Source organism: Oryctolagus cuniculus, chromosome X, assembly GCF_964237555.1.
Source record: "Oryctolagus cuniculus chromosome X, mOryCun1.1, whole genome shotgun sequence".
Classification (NCBI taxonomy): Eukaryota; Metazoa; Chordata; class Mammalia; order Lagomorpha; family Leporidae; genus Oryctolagus; species Oryctolagus cuniculus.
In genome coordinates this window covers 107,122,958-107,143,105 of record NC_091453.1, presented here as the reverse complement: position 1 = coordinate 107,143,105, position 20,148 = coordinate 107,122,958, and the positions used below count along the sequence as shown (strand labels likewise).

Sequence of the window (20,148 nt, the reverse complement as noted above, 5' to 3'; positions counted from 1 at the left end):
AGGCACAGAATGACCCACAATGTTGTAAGAAGAAAAAGTGAATCAGAAAGATATGTCAGATGTTCCCTTAAATTGGACACAGGGTCAGGTGCCAAGAGTAGCTCAAGACTGTTTAATTGCTGTTGACCACACCAGAAGATGAGGAGATTGGAATGGGTTCATGTAGTTGTGCAGTACGAGAAAAAATGTACAGTTGACTGTTCATGAGTGTGCAGTTTCTTATAAAGTAGACGTTTAAATATGTGTTGCATGAATAAGTTGGTGAATGAAGAGCTGAACATGGATGCTTACGAAAATCAGAATGCTGACATACTTTTCTTGATAGTCTCTAAAAAGAAAAAATTGAGAATGCAGATTATGTCATTAAAAGGCCTTTCACTGAAGTCATAAGATGTGACGTATTAATGCAGCCAGATTATTCAGCTCATCTATAAAATTTGGTTGGGTGACTTGAGAATTTGAGTATTCTGTCTGTATACAATTAAAATCCCAATGAAAGTGCTTTTTTTGGAAGAGAAAAGCATATTCAAGTTGACTTTACAAACAAAATAGAGGTAATAAGAAATATTGTAATATTGATGAGTGATTCCAAAAGCAAGTAACAGTTTCAGTAGAGATGGTCACTTCATGGGAAAAATTTTGTTATGTTGATAGTAGTTTTGTTTTGTTTTTGCTTGCTAGGAAACTGTTCTTTGTTTATATACTGCCCTCTTCTGTTTCATTTTATGTATTTGATCTCTTCTATATCACATTTGAGTAAAAAGCCTAGCTTAAATCAATATCTGTAGTATCCTCTGAAATCTTAGTTATTTGAGATGAGTAAAGAATCCATATATCATGAAATGAAAATTTCTAACTTAAAACCTTGCTGACATATTATTTTTAAATAAAAAGATAGTTTTAAATAATTGAACATATTATATATGCAGATGAATCTGAATCTTAATTTTAAAAAATGTAAGTTCACTATGTCCTTTCCTAGTTTTTATTTGATAATTCCCTAGACTCATTGGCCTAAATGATAGCATTTTAAAGTGATAACTGTTTTTCAGCTGTGTTTTGGGAACGTTGCAATGAATTACAGGATATTGAGAAAATTATGGCTCAGATTGAACGCGGAGAAGCAAGAATCCAACGAAGGATCAGTATCAAGAAAGCCTTGGATGCTAAAGTACTATATTTTATATCAAATGATCATTGTATTATTTTAATTGATGTGGTAATTAGCTATGACTTATTTCTGCACATTCAGTTAAAAGCACTATTTTGTTGAAATACACAGATTGCAAGATACAAGGCTCCATTTCATCAGTTGCGTATTCAGTATGGAACCAGTAAAGGAAAGAACTATACTGAAGAAGAAGATAGATTCTTGATTTGTATGTTACACAAGATGGGCTTTGATAGAGAAAATGTGTATGAAGAATTAAGACAGTGTGTACGGAATGCTCCCCAGTTTAGATTTGACTGGTTTATCAAGTCTAGAACTGCCATGGTAGGTACTGCTTTCTTATTTCCTCCGACATTTTGTTTTGAAAAAATTTCAAACACAATATATCCTTCACCTACATTCTCCAGTTGTTAACATTTTATCACATTAGCATGTACATTTACTCTCTTTCTCCACATATATATATATATATGTGTGTGTATACACACACAGCATCTTTATATACTGTAGATCTGCATTTTGTATTCAGAAATAGGTAAATACTTATATTCTATATTCAGAAATATGTATTACATTTGTAAATACACATATCTATACTTCTGAACCATTTGAAAATAAGTTTCAGGAAACATGAGTGCTCACCTCCAAATGCTTCAGCATGCGTCACCTAAGAATAAAGCTCTTTTCCTGCTTCACCACAGCCCCACCTGAAAATGTTAACATTGATTCACCAGTGTCATCTGGACATTACATGTACATTGTACAGTCCATGTACAAACTCTTCCAGGTGTCACCTCAGTCCATTTTGTGTTGCAATAACAGAATACCCAAGACTGGGTAATTTATAAAGAATAGAGGTTTGTTTTGGCTTTTGGTTCTGGAGGTTGGGAAGTGATCCCGTGGCTACATCTGGTCAGCTTCTGGCAAAGGCCTTGTGCTACGTTGTAACTTGGTGGGGAAGCAGGCACACATGAGAGGGACAAAATCTTGAGAGGCAGCCTCAAGAACAGCCCACTCTTCTTTTAAAATTTTATTTATTTATTTATTTGAAAGGCAGCATGACAGAAAAAGAGAGTTATATCTTCTATCCACTGGTTCACTCCTCAAGCGGCCACAACAGCCAGGGACAGCTGAAGCCAGGAGCCAGGAACTCCATTCTGGTCTCCCACATGGGTGGCAGGGCCTTAAGCACTTGAACAGCTCCCTGCTGCATTAACGGGGCTCTGGATGGGAAGCAGAGTAGCCGAAGCTTGAACTGGCACTCTGATGTGGGATGCAGGTGTCCCAGGTAGTGGCTTAACTCACTGTGCCACATGCTGGCCCCAGCAACCCACTCTTGAGGTAACTAACCCACTCCCTTGAAACCTAACCTACTCCAGTGAGGAAATACTAATCTATTTATGAGCTTGGAGCCCTCATGATCCAAATATCTCCTATTAGGATCCACTTCCTAACACTGCTCCATGAGGAATTAAGGTTCCAACACATAGGGCTGTCACTGTGGTACAACTTAGTTAAGGTGCCACCTTGACGCAGGCCAGTTTGGGTCCCAGGTGCTCCACTTCTGATCCAGCCCTCTGCTAATGTTCCTGGGACCCATGCCACCTATGTGACCCTGATGGAGTTCCAGGTTCCTGGCTTTGGCCTGGGCTAGCCCTAGCCATTGTGGCCATCTTGGGAGTGAACCAGTGGTTGGAAGATTTCTCTCCCTCTCTCTCCCTCCCTCTCCCTCCCTCTCCCTTCCTCTCTCTCCCTCTCTCTCCCTCTCTCTCCCTCTCTCTCCCTCTCTCTCCCTCTCCCTCCCTCTGCCTCTGTCTCCCTCCCTCTCCCTCCCTCTCCCTCTCTTCTCCCTCCCTCCCTGTTTCTCTCCCCCCTCCCTCTCTCTCCCTCCCTCCCTGTTTCTCCCTCCCTCCCTGTCTCTCTCTCTCTCTCTCTCTCCCTCTCTCTCTTTGCCTCTCTCTCCCTCCCTCTCCCTCTCTTCTCCCTCCCTCCCTGTTTCTCTCCCCCCTCCCTCTCTCTCCCTCCCTCCCTGTTTCTCCCTCCCTCCCTGTCTCTCTCTCTCTCTCTTTGCCTCTCTCTCCCTCCCTCTCCCTCTCTCTCTCCCTCTCCCTCCTTCTCCTCCCCTCTCCTCCCCTCCATCTCCCCCCTCCCTCTCTCTCCCTCCCTCTCCCTCTCTCTCCCTCTCTCCCTCTCCCCCTCTCCCTCTCCCTCCCTCTCCCTCCTTCTCCCTCTCTCTCCCTCTCCCTCCCTCTCCCTCTCTTCTCCCTCCCTCCCTGTTTCTCTCCCCCCTCCCTCTCTCTCCCTCCCTCCCTGTTTCTCCCTCCCTCCCTGTCTCTCTCTCTCCCTCTCTCTCTTTGCCTCTCTCTCCCTCCCTCTCCCTCTCTCTCTCCCTCTCCCTCCCTCTCCCTCCTTCTCCCCCCCTCTCCTCCCCTCCATCTCCCCCCATCCCTCCCTCTCCTTCCCTCTCCCTCTCTCTCCCTCTCTCCCCCTCTCTCCCTCTCTCTCTCTCCCTCTCTCTCTCTCCCTCTCCCTTCCTCCCTCTCCCTCCCTCTCCATCTCTTCTCCCTCCCTCCCTGTTTCTCTCCCCCCTCCCTCTCTCTCCCTCCCTCCCTGTTTCTCCCTCCCTCCCTGTCTCTCTCTCCCTCTCTCCATGTGAAATAAATAGATATTTTTAAAAAAGTTCCAACACATGAACTTTTTGGGGACACATTCAAACTGTAGCATCCAGAGTGATTTTTATATCTTTTTAAAAATAATTTTCTATGCTTTTTAACTTATTTGCATTTTTTATTTGAAAGGCAGAGAGATTAAGAGAGAGAGAGAGAGAGACAGACAGACAGACAGACATACAGACAGGGAGAGATCTTCCATTTGCTAGTTCATTCTCCAAATGCTGGCAATAGCCAGGGCTGGGTGAGGTTGAAGCTAAGACAATGAATTCCACCTGGGTCTCCCAGGAGGGACCCCGAAGTGCTTAAGCCATCATCTGTTGCCTCCCAGGGTGCATATTAGTAGGAAACTGGATTGAAAGCAGAGCAGCCAGAGCTTGAACCAGGTACTCTGATATAGGATGCAAGTCAAACAGTGAAACAGTGACTTAACTCCTTGTGCCAAACAGCTGCCCCTGGTTGTTTTTTGTTGTTGTTGTTGTTGTTAAACTTATCCAACTAGGGTCACACATTGCGTTTGGATGTTGGATCTTTTGGTCTCTTTTAATCCACAACTTTTTATTTTTCACGACAAGGACTTTTTAAAGGTGTCCAGGCTAGTTGTCTTATAGAATGTTTTGTATTGTTTGCTCATTGTTTGACTTGGGTTCAGCCTTTTTGGCAATAATGCTGCAGAAGTGATTATGCTTTGTATTGTATCACAGCAGGAGGCATATCAGCTTATCTCACTTTTGATGATGCTAAGTTTGTTCACTTGATTAATATGGTGATTCCCCAAACTCTGCAATTTAAAGGTACATTTTCCCTTTTGTAATTAAGCAATAGGTACTTGAGACTATGATAATAATTTAAGGATTTATTTTTAATAAAAAATTATTGGCTAAGTTGAGTATAAGAATTGTGTTAATTATTATAAGCATAATAATTAAGTAGAAGAGATACTTTATTTTTGCTTACACAATTTCCTCCATTACTTTCTAATATAAATTGTGTTCCTGTTAAATTCTAGCGTTACTTAACAGTTGCATTCATGATGGTATTGAAATTCATGCAAACATTTTTAATGTTGGCAATGTTAGTATTTTGTCAGCCAGGGTAATTAAGACAAAAACAGATTTATACGGTTTGAAAATGAAAAGCAACCAGAAGCTAACCATCCAAATGGTGATTTTGTGACTCGTCATAAAATATATTGCTTAGTTGTGATCCTATCATAAATATTTCCTTTTCTAAAAGTTCCTTGGCAGTGTGAAACAATGCTTAATATCTTAACACAAATTTAGAGGACGCGTGAATTATATTGTTAGAATGTGCCCATCAAATCTGTGACATAATTTTGGTAGAGCTAGCAAATACTTTAGATCTAGATTGAGCCAGGATACAGAAGGAACTAGAGCAATTGGAATGATGGATAAGTTGACTCTCAAAACACGATATTTACTAAGGATACATGTAAAATGCTATATGTATACAAAAGACTATGAAGAGGTATATGCATTTGCAATATACAGTAGAAAGAATTGAGAAAAGAACAAAAAATAGGTAAGAATCTGTAGTATGAAGAACTGAGGTTAAAGTTTATTGACAGGGTTCTTTGGATCATCGAACTAGATTATGGAAGAACAATGTAGACTAGCTTTTCTATTAGCCTTTGAAAACAAGATTCTTTTTGGACTGTCTGGCAACTTTGGTAGTGAGTTAGTTGGCCTTCTAAGGTACCTTTTAGCTCAGTGCATCTGTGACCATGTTTAGCAAAGATCCCCTTCCAAAAGCCATGCAATTAAAATTTGTAGTCATTTGGGGTTTTATACATGTAATGATATAACTTAGAGTAGCGCCAACAGCTTGTAAAAGACAAATGCCTACCTGAATTTGTTGGTGAATAATGGTTTAGGACATACATGCCTTTTTCTGCGATGGAACATTTATTGATTTTTTTTGGTTTCAGTGATATTTTATTAATTTTTTAGATTGCCAACTTAGTGCTGTTTTCAATTTCTGGAATCAAAGAACCAAAGCAGGAAGGAAAGTCAAGCAAAATCTTACACTATTTGTTAACATGAACACGACTGTATAACTACATAACTTTCTCATTTCATTTTCCAAGGAAAAAAAATCTGGTATGCTATTAACAGCCACTAGGTGTCTCTGGACTCCGTTGTAAAGAATATTTTTCCTCCATCGTCTTTTTATAAAACCTGTGTGCTCTTTCTTTGCCAAAAGATTCAAATCTCTAGTGTATTTTTTTCCAAAAAGCAGATATTAACTATATAAGTGATCACAAAATGAAATCTTTATTTTGTCTGTTAAAAATCAAAATACCTTTGTCCTTGATTACCTTCTAGAAGGTAGACTTTCTGATTCTAACGAATATTTTAAAACATACAATAGTTTAAGTGTTTCTATTGAAAGTTATTTTAATTTTCCATCATATTTCTCTTCTAGTTAGTGACTAATTTTTGATTATATTTCTGGATTTAGAGCATAAGTAATGTAGTTTAAAATATGTATACATTTGGACCATCTTTATGGAATATATCATAATACCAGTAATTATGGAATTATAGAAATAAACTACTCATATTTTAGATGATTTCTTACCCTCTCATTTTTAATAATTATCCCTGTCTGGTGAATCATATTTATAATCTAGGAAGAGAAACTGTCCTTCTTGAAAGGGGCTGTTGTGATTCTGGAAAAAAAGCAATTTGTTTCATTGAAAAATCTCATCTTAGAAATACAGAGTATATAATTGATTCCTTATTGTGTTATTGTGTTTGAATTAAAATCTTACAATTAAGTTAGCTTACTAGAGAAGTTATCTTTAAAAAACCTTAATCTTGCTTGAAGATAACTTTTCTTTCTCAGAGACACCAGTAAATAATGTAAAACACTTCTTAGAAAAAAGTAGAAATCTTACCAGTTATATTTTATTCAGAGATCTCAAAGTACTGAATTCTTGGCTTCTGACATAACTAGCAGACATAAAGTGCTTCAAGACACAAATCTCCACTTCTAAATATGCCTCACTTTGAAAGCCTTCAGCGAAAGGCTGAAGATGTCTTTGAGGCTTGTCTCCATTTAAAAGTGCTGCCTATACAAAAGAGAAAATGAACTTCAGTTCCATTTCTCTGTGCTAAAAAGACTGTGATTTCTTTCTCTGAGAACTTGTGTGGTCTCTAAGTATGTAATCAGCTTCTATTGAACTACATAAACAAGGAGGAAGGATGTGATCAATTCACATTTTTTAAACTTCAGAGCACATAAATCTCGCTACCATTTTATTTCTTAGAAAAATATCTTAAAATGGAGTATGTCTTAGGATATTCAAGAACTCTCAGAATTGAAGGGATCTTTACCAGTGGCCATAAGAGGAAATGATAATACTCTGTATAGTGGCAATTCCTTTATCAATGTTACTTCATTAAGCTTTGGGCCATTGCTTTTAGGGAGTGGATGTCAGGGTGCTATCTCTGTTCCTTTAGCAGTAGTCTAATGTGACTGGCAGATTGGAGAAGAATGTGAAAGGCCCTGTATCTAACACGTTAGTAAGTTTGCTGCAGAGGACGTGTGGAAAAACTACCCAAAGTTTAATCAGAATTCCTTGAACCTCCTTAGCATTAAGTACTTAAAGTAAGAAAAGCAGAAGTTAATTTTCTGAAATAATATTTCTTAATATAATCATGTTTCTTTTGCAGGGTTGCTTTGCCTTGATTTTAGTTAAAAGATAATCTTAACCTTTTACCCTCTGGGGAGCTTTTTTCTTTTCTCTTATAGCCAGCTCTATAAGTTCTGTGTGCAGTGCCTTTGGCCAGGTAGGTTGCTGTTGAATCTGAGTTACTAGTTAGTCATTACAATTACCCTGTCTTTTATAGTAGGTTAAATGAATTTTTCTGATAGCATCTCAGAAAGGAATCACATGCTGCTATATACAATGTAATAAAAATTTCATATTATTATGGTTTGTTTTCAGACTACAACTTCATTATTAATGAAATATTCCTTATTTAAAAGTAGGAAAACGAAGTTCCCTATTAGAATTGGAGAAAAAATATTTTTAGAAAATACTGTTGTATCTTTTTATGGACTTATTCCCTTTTTATCAGTTTATCAGTGAATAGTAAATGTTAATTAGGTTTTGGTTCTGCACAGTATATTTTATAAATTATCTGTCCAGTCAGAAAAGAATTTTCTGTAGAGTTACTTCAGAAAAGTGAAAGGCAAACTCAAAGCTTTCCATCTTGTTTCATAGTCCCAAGAGCACTTTTGTTTGTTGCTTAATGAAGGATAGTCTAGAAAACGTCATAGAAAAGGGCCACCTGTGAGTTTTCATTTTATTTCTGTTCGTACTTACTTGTGATAATCAGAAATAGTAATATTTTAGAGTATTACATTCCTTTTTATTTTCTATTTTTTTTATTTGACAGGTAGAGTTATAGACAGAGAGAGAGAGAGAGAGAGAGAGAGAGAGAGAGAGAGGTCTTCCTTCCATTGGTTCGCTCCCCACATGGCCACTACAGCCGGTGCTGGGACGATCCGAAGCCAGGAGCCAGGTGCTTCTCGTGGGCTCCCATGCGGGTGCAGGGCCCAAGGACTTGGGCCATCCTCTACTGCCCTCCCAGGCCACAGCAGAGAGCTGGACTGGAAGAGGAGCAACTGGGACTAGAATCCAGTACCCATATGGGATGGGATGCCGGCGCTGCAGGTGGAAGATTAACCAAGTGAGCCACGGCGCCGGCCCCAGAGTATTACATTCTTTTAAAAATCATTTATTTTCATTGTATTTCAAAGGCAGGTGACGTGGGGAAAGAGAGAAAGGTAGATCTCTTCCATATACTAGTTTAGTCTCCAAATGGCCACAACAGCCAGGGCTGGGCCAGGCTAAAGCAGGATCCCATTTAGTAGCAAGGACTCAAGCACTTGAGCCATTGTTTTGTTGCCTCCCTGGGGTTTACATTAGTAGGAAGCTGGATCAGAAATAGAGGAGCTAGGACTTGAACCAAGCACTCTTACGTCAGATACTGATACTCCAAGTGGCATTTCAACCACTGTGCTAAAGAACTGCCCCAGTGATTACATTCTTAATGAAATATGAGAACTATGAATAACACATTATTGATAAATAGGTAAATTGTGAAATGTATGGGTAGATTCTTGACTCTAGAATTAAAATATCAAAACCCAATTATGAGCCAGCACCGCGGCTCAATAGGCTAATCCTCTACCTTGCGGCGCCGGCACACCGGGTTCTAGTCCCAGTCGGGGCGCAGGATTCTGTCCCGGTTGCCCCTCTTCCAGGCCAGCTGTCTGCTATGGCCCGGGAGTGCAGTGGAGGATGGCCCAAGTGCTTGGGCCCTGCACCCCATGGGAGCCCAGGAGAAGCATCTGGCTCCTGGCTTCGGATCAGCACGGTGTGCTGGCTGCAGCACGCCGGCCGCGGCAGCCATTGGAGGGTGAACCAACGGCAAAAGGAAGACCTTTCTCTCTGTCTCTCTCTCTTTCACTGTCCACTCTGCCTGTCAAAAAAAAATTATATTTATTCTTATAGGGACCTGTTACTTCCTTATACACTCGAAAGACTAGTGAGTCCCTTTTCTGTCTCAATTTTGAACAAGTCCTATAACAGGTATGTGCAGAGGAGGTAGTGCTTATGTGCCTGGAGGGTTAGGTCAGAGGCATAGCGTGCACGGAAGAGATTGTTTTTGGAACAAGTCTTGAAATGTAAGAAGGTGTCACGAGAGACATGCCTAGTTGTAGAAACAAATGCAAAGATAGAAACAAGGAGAATGTATTCAGAAATAGCAAGTAGGTGGGCATGGTAGGGGATGAGTAGGGAGGTACTGGAGGTTGCTGATAGCCAAATTGCGAAGGGTCCTGTCTACTGTGCTGAAGGCTTAGATGTGAATCATTAGTCTCTAGGAAGTGGGGAGTCATTGAAAGATTTTCACAGGTAGGCATGATGAGATTGACATTTTAAAAATACTATTTTTGGTGCAAGTGGGTAATGTCTCCCTCAGGTACCAACTAGATTGAGAACTCTCAAGTTTATATCTTTGTGTTTTCTTTATTTCTCAATCGTTTTTGTCTTCCCTTGGCTAATGTGCAACCATCTGCCCCAGAGTGCTTTTTTCTTACTGCTCTCTCACCCTGAAAGTAAATCAAATGGTTATATTTAAAGAGACCAGCTTAGCACTTTAGCCAGAGTAGTTATTCAGTGAACAAATGACCATGGAACTTCTGTACTTTGACTTTATTTCTATCCTGTAGACTCCTGAAGTTGGACCAGATTTGGATAGAATTTAAGGAAGTGAACAAATGTGTTGGAGTTCATTCCTTTTAATCTATCTTTTTTCTAATGATAGACTTTCTTTGGCTGTCATGGCTGCAGCTTTTATTTATTGCTCACTTTGAATATCCAGTTGTAAATTTCATGTGCTTTATTATGCAGCTGTAGTGTTTGATTTAGGACCCTGAACTGTTATAACAATGTGAAATACAATCAATGCACTTACAGGAATCCATTTTAGGTGCTTACATGTGTGCGTTGTCTTGTGCAGAGGTGACCTAATCTTTTATAAATACCAGTGCTTGAGTGATAGCAGTCATGTAGAAGTATCATACCATTTGATACTGGCTTGAGAACTGTGGCATATATTCAACTTGAACTTTAACTCACATTTAACTGCCATTATACTTGGGTCCTGAGATTCTGGCATAGACTGCCATTGCTGTTTGGTAGTGAGCTGGAGATTCAGAAGTTACTAGGAACCTGTTGAAGAAAATTTTGATCTTACAAAACTTTACCAGAGGCATAAACGTGGAGTGCACCCCCCCCAGCTCTTTTAGCTACTTTTGACATCCCACCATAATAGGCACAGACCTTCTGTCATTCAGCCTTAGGTAGACTTAGTGTCTAGGATTTTAGTACATAGGAAATGTAATGTGGAACCACTTTCATCTCTCTCAATAAGTCTCTTCAAGTCTAGTGATGCTTTCTGTGCCTTTTGAATTGATGCTTTGAAGCTGAGTGAGTATTGGAGCAAAGGATATTTTTGAACTTGGTACCCGGGATGATTGATGCTCACCACACATTAAGGGGCAGTGCCACTCACTGCAAACATTACATCACTTATAAGAGGTAGGGATACACATCCTGGTATTCAAAAATTAAAACGTGAGTGATCACTTTGAATAGAATCATAAGCAGTTACAAAGGTGTGGAAAAACCAGGGCAGCCCAGTTTTGTTTAAAGTGAATCTCAATTCTATAGTTTAAATCTCAAACTGTGGTCCACCACCTGTTTTTGTGTGATCAGCAAGTCAAGAATGAGTTTTACATTTTTTAAAAAGATTTATTTACTTGAAAGGCAGAGTTACAGAGAGAGAGAGAGAGAGAGGTCTTCCATCCGCTGGCTCACTCTCCAAATGGCAGCAACAGATGGAGCTGGGACGTTCTGAAGCCAGGAGCCGGGAACTTCTTCCAGGTCTCCCACACGGGTGCAGGGGCCCAAGGACTTGGGCCATCTTCTACTGCTTTTCCAGGCCATAAGCAGGGAGCCGGATCAGAAGTAGAGCAGCTGGGACGTGAACCGGCACCCACTGGGATGCTGGTGCTGCAGTGCTGGTCCCATGAGTTTTACGTTTTTAAGTGGTGGGAAAAGAGCCAAAAGAAGGACGCTATTTTGTGACATGAAAATTATCCAAAATTCAAGTGTGAATGTCCGTAAGTAAGGTTTTATTGGAACACAGCCACACATCCAATTACTTATTATCTATGGCTGTTTGCATGCTACAGTGGCAGAGCTGAGTAGTTGTGACAGAGCTTGTTTGGTCTGCAAAGGCAAAACATATTTACTATCTTTACTGGAAAACATGTGCTGACTACTGGTTTAAAAGAATGCATAGGGCCGGTGCCGCGGCTCACTAGGCTAATCCTCCGCCTAGCGGCGCCGGCACACCGGGTTCTAGTCCCGGTCGGGGCGCAGGATTCTGTCCCGGTTGCCCCTCTTTCAGGCCAGCCCTCTGCTGTGGCCAAGGAGTGCAGTGGAGGATGGCCCAAGTGCTTGGGCCCTGCACCCCATGGGAGACCAGGAAAAGCACCTGGCTCCTGGCTCCTGCCATCAGATCAGCGCGGTGCGCTGGCCGCAGCGCGCCGGCCGTGGCGGCCATTGGAGGGTGAACCAACGGCAAAGGAAGACCTTTCTCTCTGTCTCTCTCTCTCACTGTCCACTCTGCCTGTCAAAAAAAAAAAAAAAAAAAAAAAAGAATGCATAGGAAAAGTGGAAAGAAAGAAAGAACACAGCCCAGGGTATGTAAGAGGGGTCTTCTAAAAGTTCATGGAAACTGTTTTATGAAAAAATTATACATGGTTTAAAGGAGGTGGTTTTTTTTTTTTTACACCAAAATGAACTTACCTTTTAATTCTATTTTCCCAAGACTTTTGGAAGTACCTTTGTGTTAGTGTTAATGTAGTCCTTTACAAGGAGTATTGGATGAATAATGCGGAAAGGAAGAAGATATTTATCCTAGAAGAGGGATATTTAGAGATTTAAGATGATTGTGACGGACACATAGGAGCTGCCTTGAAGCGTTTGGAGGATCATCATACAGAAGAGGAAATCAGCTTGTTCTCCATGACTGCAAAACTTTGACCTAGATCCAGTTGTTGGAAACCATAAGGCAACTAATTGTAGCCTTGAGTGAAAGAACCGTTTTAGCTTGCCCAAAGGTAGAGTAGCCAACTAGCCTTGGGAGATAATGCGTACTCAGTTGCTGGAAGAATTCAGACAGGCTGGGCAACTAGTTAGCCAGAGATTCAAGTATCACCTTGAATGATTTTAGAAGTCCTTTTGAATCCTGAGAGCCTATGATTTTATGAATTTCTACCAGGGAGAATCCGTTGTAAGGGAAGGTTTCTGAGTACAAGCATACACCTTTGATTATATCACTCATCCTGCTAAAAAATCATCAGTGGGGATCCTTTGGTTGGCAGAATTAAGTAAAAATCCTTAGTTCTTTGTTCTTAGCTTGTAGATTCTTAGTACTTTGATTCTAGCTTAGCTTTATCCATCGCTCTAACCCAAGTAGCATTTCCAAAATTGCCTTCTACCAACCTGCCCAGGATATGCAATTAGATGACATGCAAAAGACTTCTGTATTCAAATATATTTGAGATCTGCTGACACTGAAAGTTGTCTTTGACTCTTTGAATCTGTGTTCGAATGCTGAAAGTTCTATGCCTTGCCATGAAGAAATTTGTTTCACTTTTTAAAGATCTAATATTACCCACACATTTGAACACAGAACACTTTTTTCTTTTGCCACAGCTATTAACACTACAGACCAGCTGCTCATTGGTCATTGCCCTATTCTCTTTCTTATTTTTGCATCCCCCTTCCTTCTCTTATGTACATTTTTCTGCCTCCAACCTTATTCTTGAATCCAGTGTGGAAAAATGATGAGAGAAACAGATAATTAGGCTACAGAATAGTGGAAACTGTTGGAGATACTGCAAACCATTCCTTTTAGCCCCAAGAAAATAGGAAGATAGAGAGGTACAAGAATCTAGGAGAATATGTAAAGGGAGAAATTACAGAGAACAAAAGTACTTTTGACATGAAATTTCTCATAGTCACTTAGTTATTTGTACTTTATATGGGTGAAATGTTCATTTTTTCCCATTCAATTGTTGTTTATTGCCATTGTCTGTATTCCCACTAAACCTAGGTCTTTTTTATTTTACTTGTTAAACTTCTTATTTGGTGAAGCATTAAGCCTTTTTACTGTAATGTAAATTTAAAATATGTTATCTCAAAAATAAAAAAAGAAAGGGAGAGGGAGGGAGGGTGGGAAGAAGAGAGGGAGAAAGAAGGAGGAAGGGATTATCATTATATTCTTAGAATTGTATCTACAAACCATATTGAATTTGTTAGAAACTAATTAAATTTTTTTATAAAAACTTAAAAGTAAGTCATAGTTTTATTGGTAATCTGGCCTTTTCTCTTTTGATTTCTGATTTCAGATAGTATTTTTTTATGATACCATCTGTTTAGTTAGGATAAAAAATAGAGTTGGTATCCCTAGAAAATGTGCCAAGACCCATGCTAGTAAGTGAACATCCATATGCATCCATTACTTTATGCCTTTCTCTAGAGAGTTAGATTTTTTTTATCTGGAGTAGTTAGTGACAGGTTAAAAGGAATATAGATGAGAACTCCTTATATAGTCTGGTTATAATCATTTTGAGACATGTAACTTCCCTGAATATGAGACTGTCTCAAAATATTAGTTTTTCTCCCTGAATCATCCATATGAACCAGGAATATGTATCTAAAGATAAGTACAGTCACAGGCAACTATTACTTATTGAGAATAATAACAGCCAGAGGGTATAGTTTAATGATTCAAGAATAAGCTTCATATAAAGACTCTATCTAGTCTCCCTAGAAACTAACTATCAAATCTCATCAGGGTCAACTTAGCCCTTTCTGTAATAGATAAATTGAATAACATACTGTTTAATTTGTATGTGTATTATTGAATGAAGCTATGAAGAGTGTTTGATCTGCATATTAAAAATATTGTGATTGTTTTGGTAAGTAAGGAAATTTTAGTGTTATTCTTCCTAAATTATTTAACCTTAGATAATTGCATGTGAGATTATTTTAAATAGATAAACAATAATTCATTATTGAGCTTTTTTTTTCTGGCCAGACGCTCTGGTTTTTTTTTTTTTTTTTTTTTTTTTTTTTGCCTCTTTTAGAGCTCTAATTAGAGCCGAAGAAGATTGGTTAGTTGATTATATTTCTGTGTCTAATGTTTCTTATGTTGCATGCCATTTTTCTGGATTTTATTTGGAAAGATAAAACTGTATGAGTATTTAAGAGAAAAACATTTGCTGTTTCTTAAAAAAATGTTACAGATGGTCCAAGACCTAAATGTTCATTGCAGAAAATTTGGAAAATACAGGTTGGTACTTGTATAAAGAAAATAAAAGTTACCAGTGGTCCTACTCTCATAGATAGCTGCTGTTAACCACTGGTAACATTGCTCATGTTCTTTTCAGATATTGCTGTGTATGTATACATATATGTGTGTGTGTATATATATATAAAATAAGAATTATCTGTGTATTTTCTTTCCAAATTGTCAGAAATTTAGTTTCCAATTATGTCCCCAACACTGCATTAAACATCCTTTTGTAAATCTTTGTATACATTTATTTCCTTCAATAAGTTTCCAGGAATGGAATTGTTAGGTCAAAGGGTTTTGCTTAAGAGTAGTATATTAGTGTGCTCCTGCTGCCATAACAGAATCCCCTAGACTGGGTGGGTTAAGCCACAGAAATCTAGTCTTTCCTGGTTCTGGAGGCTGAAAGTCCAAGATCAGTGTTGCCAGCAGGATTGGTTTCTGGTGAGCCCTCTCTTCCTGGCTTGTGGATGGCTACATTCTGCATATGACCTTCTCCCATGGCTCTTTCTCTGAGTGTGTGTGGTGGGTAGGTGGGTGGAGGGAGAGGATGAAATGAGTCTCTGATGCTCCATCTGTTCTTTTTTTTTTTTTAAGATTTATTTATTTATTTGAAAGGGAGAGTTACAGAGAGAGAGGTTTTCCATCTGCTGGTTCACTCCCAAATGGCTGCGACTGCCAGAGCTCAGCCAGATCTGAAGCCAGCAGCCAGGAGCTTCTTCCGGGTCTCCCCCATGGGTGCAGGGGCCCAAGGACTTAGGCCATCTTCTACTGCTTTCCCAGGCCATAGCAGGGTGCTGGATTGGAAGTGGAGCAGCTGGGATTGGTGTCCATATGGGATGCCTGCAGGCAGTGGCTTTACCCGCTACGCAACAGCACCAGCCTCTCAATCTGTCCTTATAAGGATATCATTTAATCTTAATTATGCCCATAAAGGCCCCATCTCCAAATGCAATCAGACTTGGGTTTAGAACTTCAAACTATGATTGTTGAAGAGACAGAATTTAGTCTGTAACATTTAGTAGCATTGACATTCCACCATCAGTGAGAGTTCCCATTTTACCATCTTACTGTTAGGGCTAAATGAGCATGTATACATACATATCCCTGCTACTTTGATGAATATGACATTGTTTTACATTTCTTTGAACATTAGTTTTAATGAAACTTTTTTTGTTTTTAATGTTGGTACATTTTGTGAAGGTGTAAGTTTTCTATTCCTTTGACCATTTTCTTGGTTGGGGTTGGGGTTGTTCTAATTGCCGGTAAACTTTCATTTTCATTTGTTTGTTCAGCTATGTTGTATTTTGTCAGACGTTTTTGCTTACACAGAAAAGGAGTCATTTTTAAAATGTTATTTATCCTTTGGTATGAAACTATTATTTCCCTTTAAAATACAGCAAAGTGTAAAAGGTTAATAATGTATGAGTTTTCATATTAATGAATTGTATGTTTAGTGCTCACCATAATTCATAAAACCGTTTAGAGTTTGGATACATTGATTTTCTGGCAATGAAATATAGGTAGTGCCAAGGTTAATGCAAAAATCTTTTCAGGTATTGTTTACTCTGAGTTAGCAAATACAGCAGTGTTTCCCAGAACCATTATCCCACAAGATGCCCGATTAGAAGAGAGTCCTGCTAGTTAAATAGCTTTGGGAATCACTACATGCTCTATCCCATACCTGCTGTTCCCAGTGCACATCAGGAACTGAAAGGCTCTGAGAAGCCCTGTATGTAGTAAAGAATTCTGTTAACTTTTATAAGCTGAGTGCATCCAAAGCTTACTTTGACCAGAAAGCATTTTATTTTCTTTATGTGGCTTATGTTGACTTTTTATTTTAAAACACGGATTCACAGGAAGTTGTAAAGAAATGTACGGGGAGATCCCGTGTACCCTTCACCTAGTTTTTCCCAGTAGTAAAATCTTGCGCGATTGTAGTACAGTATCACAAGGAGGACACCAACATTAGTACAATCCACAGAGCTTGTTCGGATTTCATCAGTTCCGTGGGCGTTGATTTTTATGTGTATGTAGTTCAGTGCAGTTGTATCAGGTACGGATTTGTGTAAGCATCACCACCACAATGTTTCTTTGTGCTCTGTCTTTATAGTCTCACCCACCCTGCCCTTTCTCCCTAGCCTCTGGCAGTCATTGGTCTGCTCTCATCTCTGTAATTTTGTCATTTTAACGGTGTTAAATAAGTGAATCAGACAGTGTGTTGTCTTTTCAGATTGTGTTTTTTCACTCAGCATAATTCCCTGAAGGGAATCCAGGTTGTTGCATGTGTCAATAATTCTTTCCTTTTTAATGCTGATTAGTATGCCACGATCTGGATATACCACAGTTTGTTTAGTGTCCCATTGAATGACACTTGCCTTGCCCCTTGTTTTTGGTGGAATCTCTTAAATGCGCTGTGTGACCATTGTTCTGAAGAATGCTGATTTTGGAACTTCTGTACTACAGAAATGATGCAGTTAAAGAATTGTCACCTGGTTCAAGACTGACTGGGCTACAGAAATTAAAAATCTTTTTTTTTTTTTTTTTTAGGAATTCCAGAGACGCTGTAACACTCTGATTTCATTGATTGAGAAAGAAAATATGGAAATTGAGGAAAGAGAGAGAGCAGAAAAGAAGAAACGGGCAACTAAAACTCCAATGGTAAAATTTTCAGCATTTTCCTAACTTTTAGGTAGATCCCATTTTTTTTACATAATTAAAATTCCTATACTATGTTTAATGCCATAGTGATACCTATTACAAAACTGGTTCTTTTAAATGCTAATTTGTTTTGGACAGAAAAAGAATTACGAGACAACCACATGTTTCCTGTGTGTTTATGGAATAAGATTAATAACTCCCTCGTAATAGGGCTCAGTATTTAAAAAATTTCTTTATGAATCTAGGCAGAAGTACAATGCAAATAAAATCCTTTGAATTGAGACCAGTGCTATGGTGAGGGCAGGAGAGGGGTGGGGTGGGGTGGGATGGGATGGGATGGGGCTGAGGTTGAAATTTGGGAGTTCTGATTTTATCAACTAAGTTTTCTGATCTTTGTGGAGCCATATGTGCAAATGGGAACTGAGAACAGAAAACAGTCCTTTACTTGGTAGTAAGTTAACTGTTGAACAATTAGGTAATTTGATTTTAATCCAGTCAGATTGCTTTGTATAGGTATGATTTAAAATACTCTTTAATAAATCATATTATTTGAGCGTGGTTAAGTAAACTGCCATATTTCATCAAATCTAAGATGCCTTCCATTTTATATACCACTAAGAAAAATGCTGCCAAGTATAATTTGTCATCAGTTGTAAGATGCATCCTGGTTTCAGAGGTGCTAAGCTGTGAAAGAAATGTGCATCATAGAAGATATGAAATATGGTATGTTACAATCTACTGGAGATTTTTATAAGATAATACACATAAGTGAAATTTTGCCTGGGAAACTTTTAAGTATTAAGTAGTTCTTTAAGATAAGAGTACATTTATAATACCATGTGTAAGTAGATACTTGATGACTATTTTTGATGGCTATTTTATGTCTTTTTGTAAAAAGAAACATCTTTGAAGGTTATTTTACATTGGGTTATATAGTTTGTTGGGCTATATAGAACATTAACTGTGAGTATAACATTGAAGTGAATATTCATGTTAAAATTTTTTTTTGATGCATTTACATCCTAGATTTAACATTGTTGGGCCATTTAAAAATGTGCATATTGGAGCAGAACATTAAATCTGTTTCCATTTTAGTCACAGAAAAGAAAAGCAGAGTCAGCTTCTGAGAGCTCTGGAAAGAAGGATGTCAAGAAGGTGAAATCCTAAAGCCTAGAAATAAAGTTTTAAGTGGGAAACTGCTATTTTCTTGTTCCCATCTTCAAATGCTAATTGCCAGTTCCAGTGTATTTATGGTACTCTGAGAAAAATCTCTTTGGTTTTGATTTCTTGCATATTTTATATATTTTACAATGCTTTCTACCTGAAATGTGTAGCTTTATATTTTACGCATTCTAGTATTTTTGTGTACTGTATTTTGTGCATTTCATGTCTTCATCGAAATCCTCTCAGTCCTTGTTTTTTTGAAGCTTGTGCTGAGGTTTTAGCTTTTATATGTTTTATATGCCGCTGCTTTGAAAGAGAACCTAGATTCTATAGCTGTATTATTGTTGTTTCATACTTTAAATTTATATGGCTGTGGAAAAATGAATTAAAGTGATTTGAGGAGAAAGACTTTTTCACTTCTTTGTTGCTTTCTTTTCTATTGAGTCTGGGCTTGTATGTGTTACTGCATACTGTGATTAGCATAATAATTGTTTCTTTGAGGTCATCTAAATATTTTTTTCCTAAAGGAATAAAGGGTGAGAAAAGAAATATTAAAAAAAACTAATATTTGATACTGTGCTTGCTGTCAGTATGCATTACATTTAAATTATTCTCTAAATATTCAAGTGGGAAAATATAATAAAGAAATGTCTATAAGAAATTTAATTATTTCCTGTTTTTTGTGTAGTAGAAAGTGGTTGTGTTTATTGGATTGTATTGCTCACTACTATGCATTTGCTTGAAAGTTAAAGCTTTGCTTGCTGATTTGTGTGTGATCTTCTGTCCCATAGAGCCAGTTCAGAGGAGTATGGATGTAACTTGTGGGTTTATTAATAACTAAGTGTATGAAACAGGCTCTATGCACACAGAAGGGAGGGGTTGTATTCATTAGGAATACAGTCATGCTCGGGTAATGGCTCAGTATGTCAAAGGTTTTCTACCCCAGGAGTTGATCCTTGCTCGCACTACACATCCCGTGCAGGTCAGAGAGCTGGGGGAATGAAAGGTGATCTGCTCCACACAGTTACTCAAGCTTCCGGGCTGATGGAAGCACCCCCACCGTCTTGTAGCTGCACTGCACCATCCAAGACATGTGGCCTTTTCAGCTGCCACTGTAGGAGAAAATGAGAGGCTGTAGGCTCTTCACTGTCTCAGCCCAGAAGTGACACATTTCCCATCCACTTACATTTCATTGCCCCAAACTAGGCACATGGTTGTGTGTCCCTGCAAGAAGCTGGTAAATGTCAGGGAACAAATAGGATGTCTTACATTACTGCCTCTGCCACAGGGGCTGTCAGCTCAGGAAAGAGCCTGTGTGAAGGTCAAGGTGTAAGGCAATTATAAAAATGGATCTGAGTCAGGTGAGAAACACAGCAAATAAACAAAGCTGGGAATGCAGGATAGTGATGTTAGTTACAACAAGGTTTGGGTTACTAGAGTTGCCTCTTTCCCCTACCAAGATCGTTTGCATTTCCTATCAGGCTCTATTTAGTGTACTAAACCCTGGCTAGCCCCT

The 20,148-nt window shown here is 38.8% G+C and overlaps 1 protein-coding gene across 15 annotated transcripts in view; it reads left to right on the top strand.

The window, feature by feature from the left end:
• SMARCA1 (SNF2 related chromatin remodeling ATPase 1) overlaps window positions 1–19,298 on the top strand; it is a 98,001-nt gene extending 78,703 nt beyond the window's left edge. For 8 of the 15 annotated variants that reach the window (XM_017349732.3, XM_070066462.1, XM_017349738.3 and 5 more), the window contains 4 exons: window positions 1,053–1,171; window positions 1,283–1,495; window positions 17,358–17,468; window positions 18,564–19,298. In XM_017349732.3, the coding sequence (XP_017205221.1) occupies window positions 1,053–1,171; window positions 1,283–1,495; window positions 17,358–17,468; window positions 18,564–18,635 (515 nt within the window). In that variant the 3' untranslated portion in view covers window positions 18,636–19,298. Of the gene's footprint in view, window positions 1–1,052; window positions 1,172–1,282; window positions 1,496–17,357; window positions 17,500–18,494 lie in introns of all 15 variants that reach the window. The other 7 variants (XM_070066459.1, XM_017349734.3, XM_070066465.1 and 4 more) reach the window with 4 other exon arrangements.
• The last annotated feature ends 850 nt before the right edge of the window (window positions 19,299–20,148 follow it).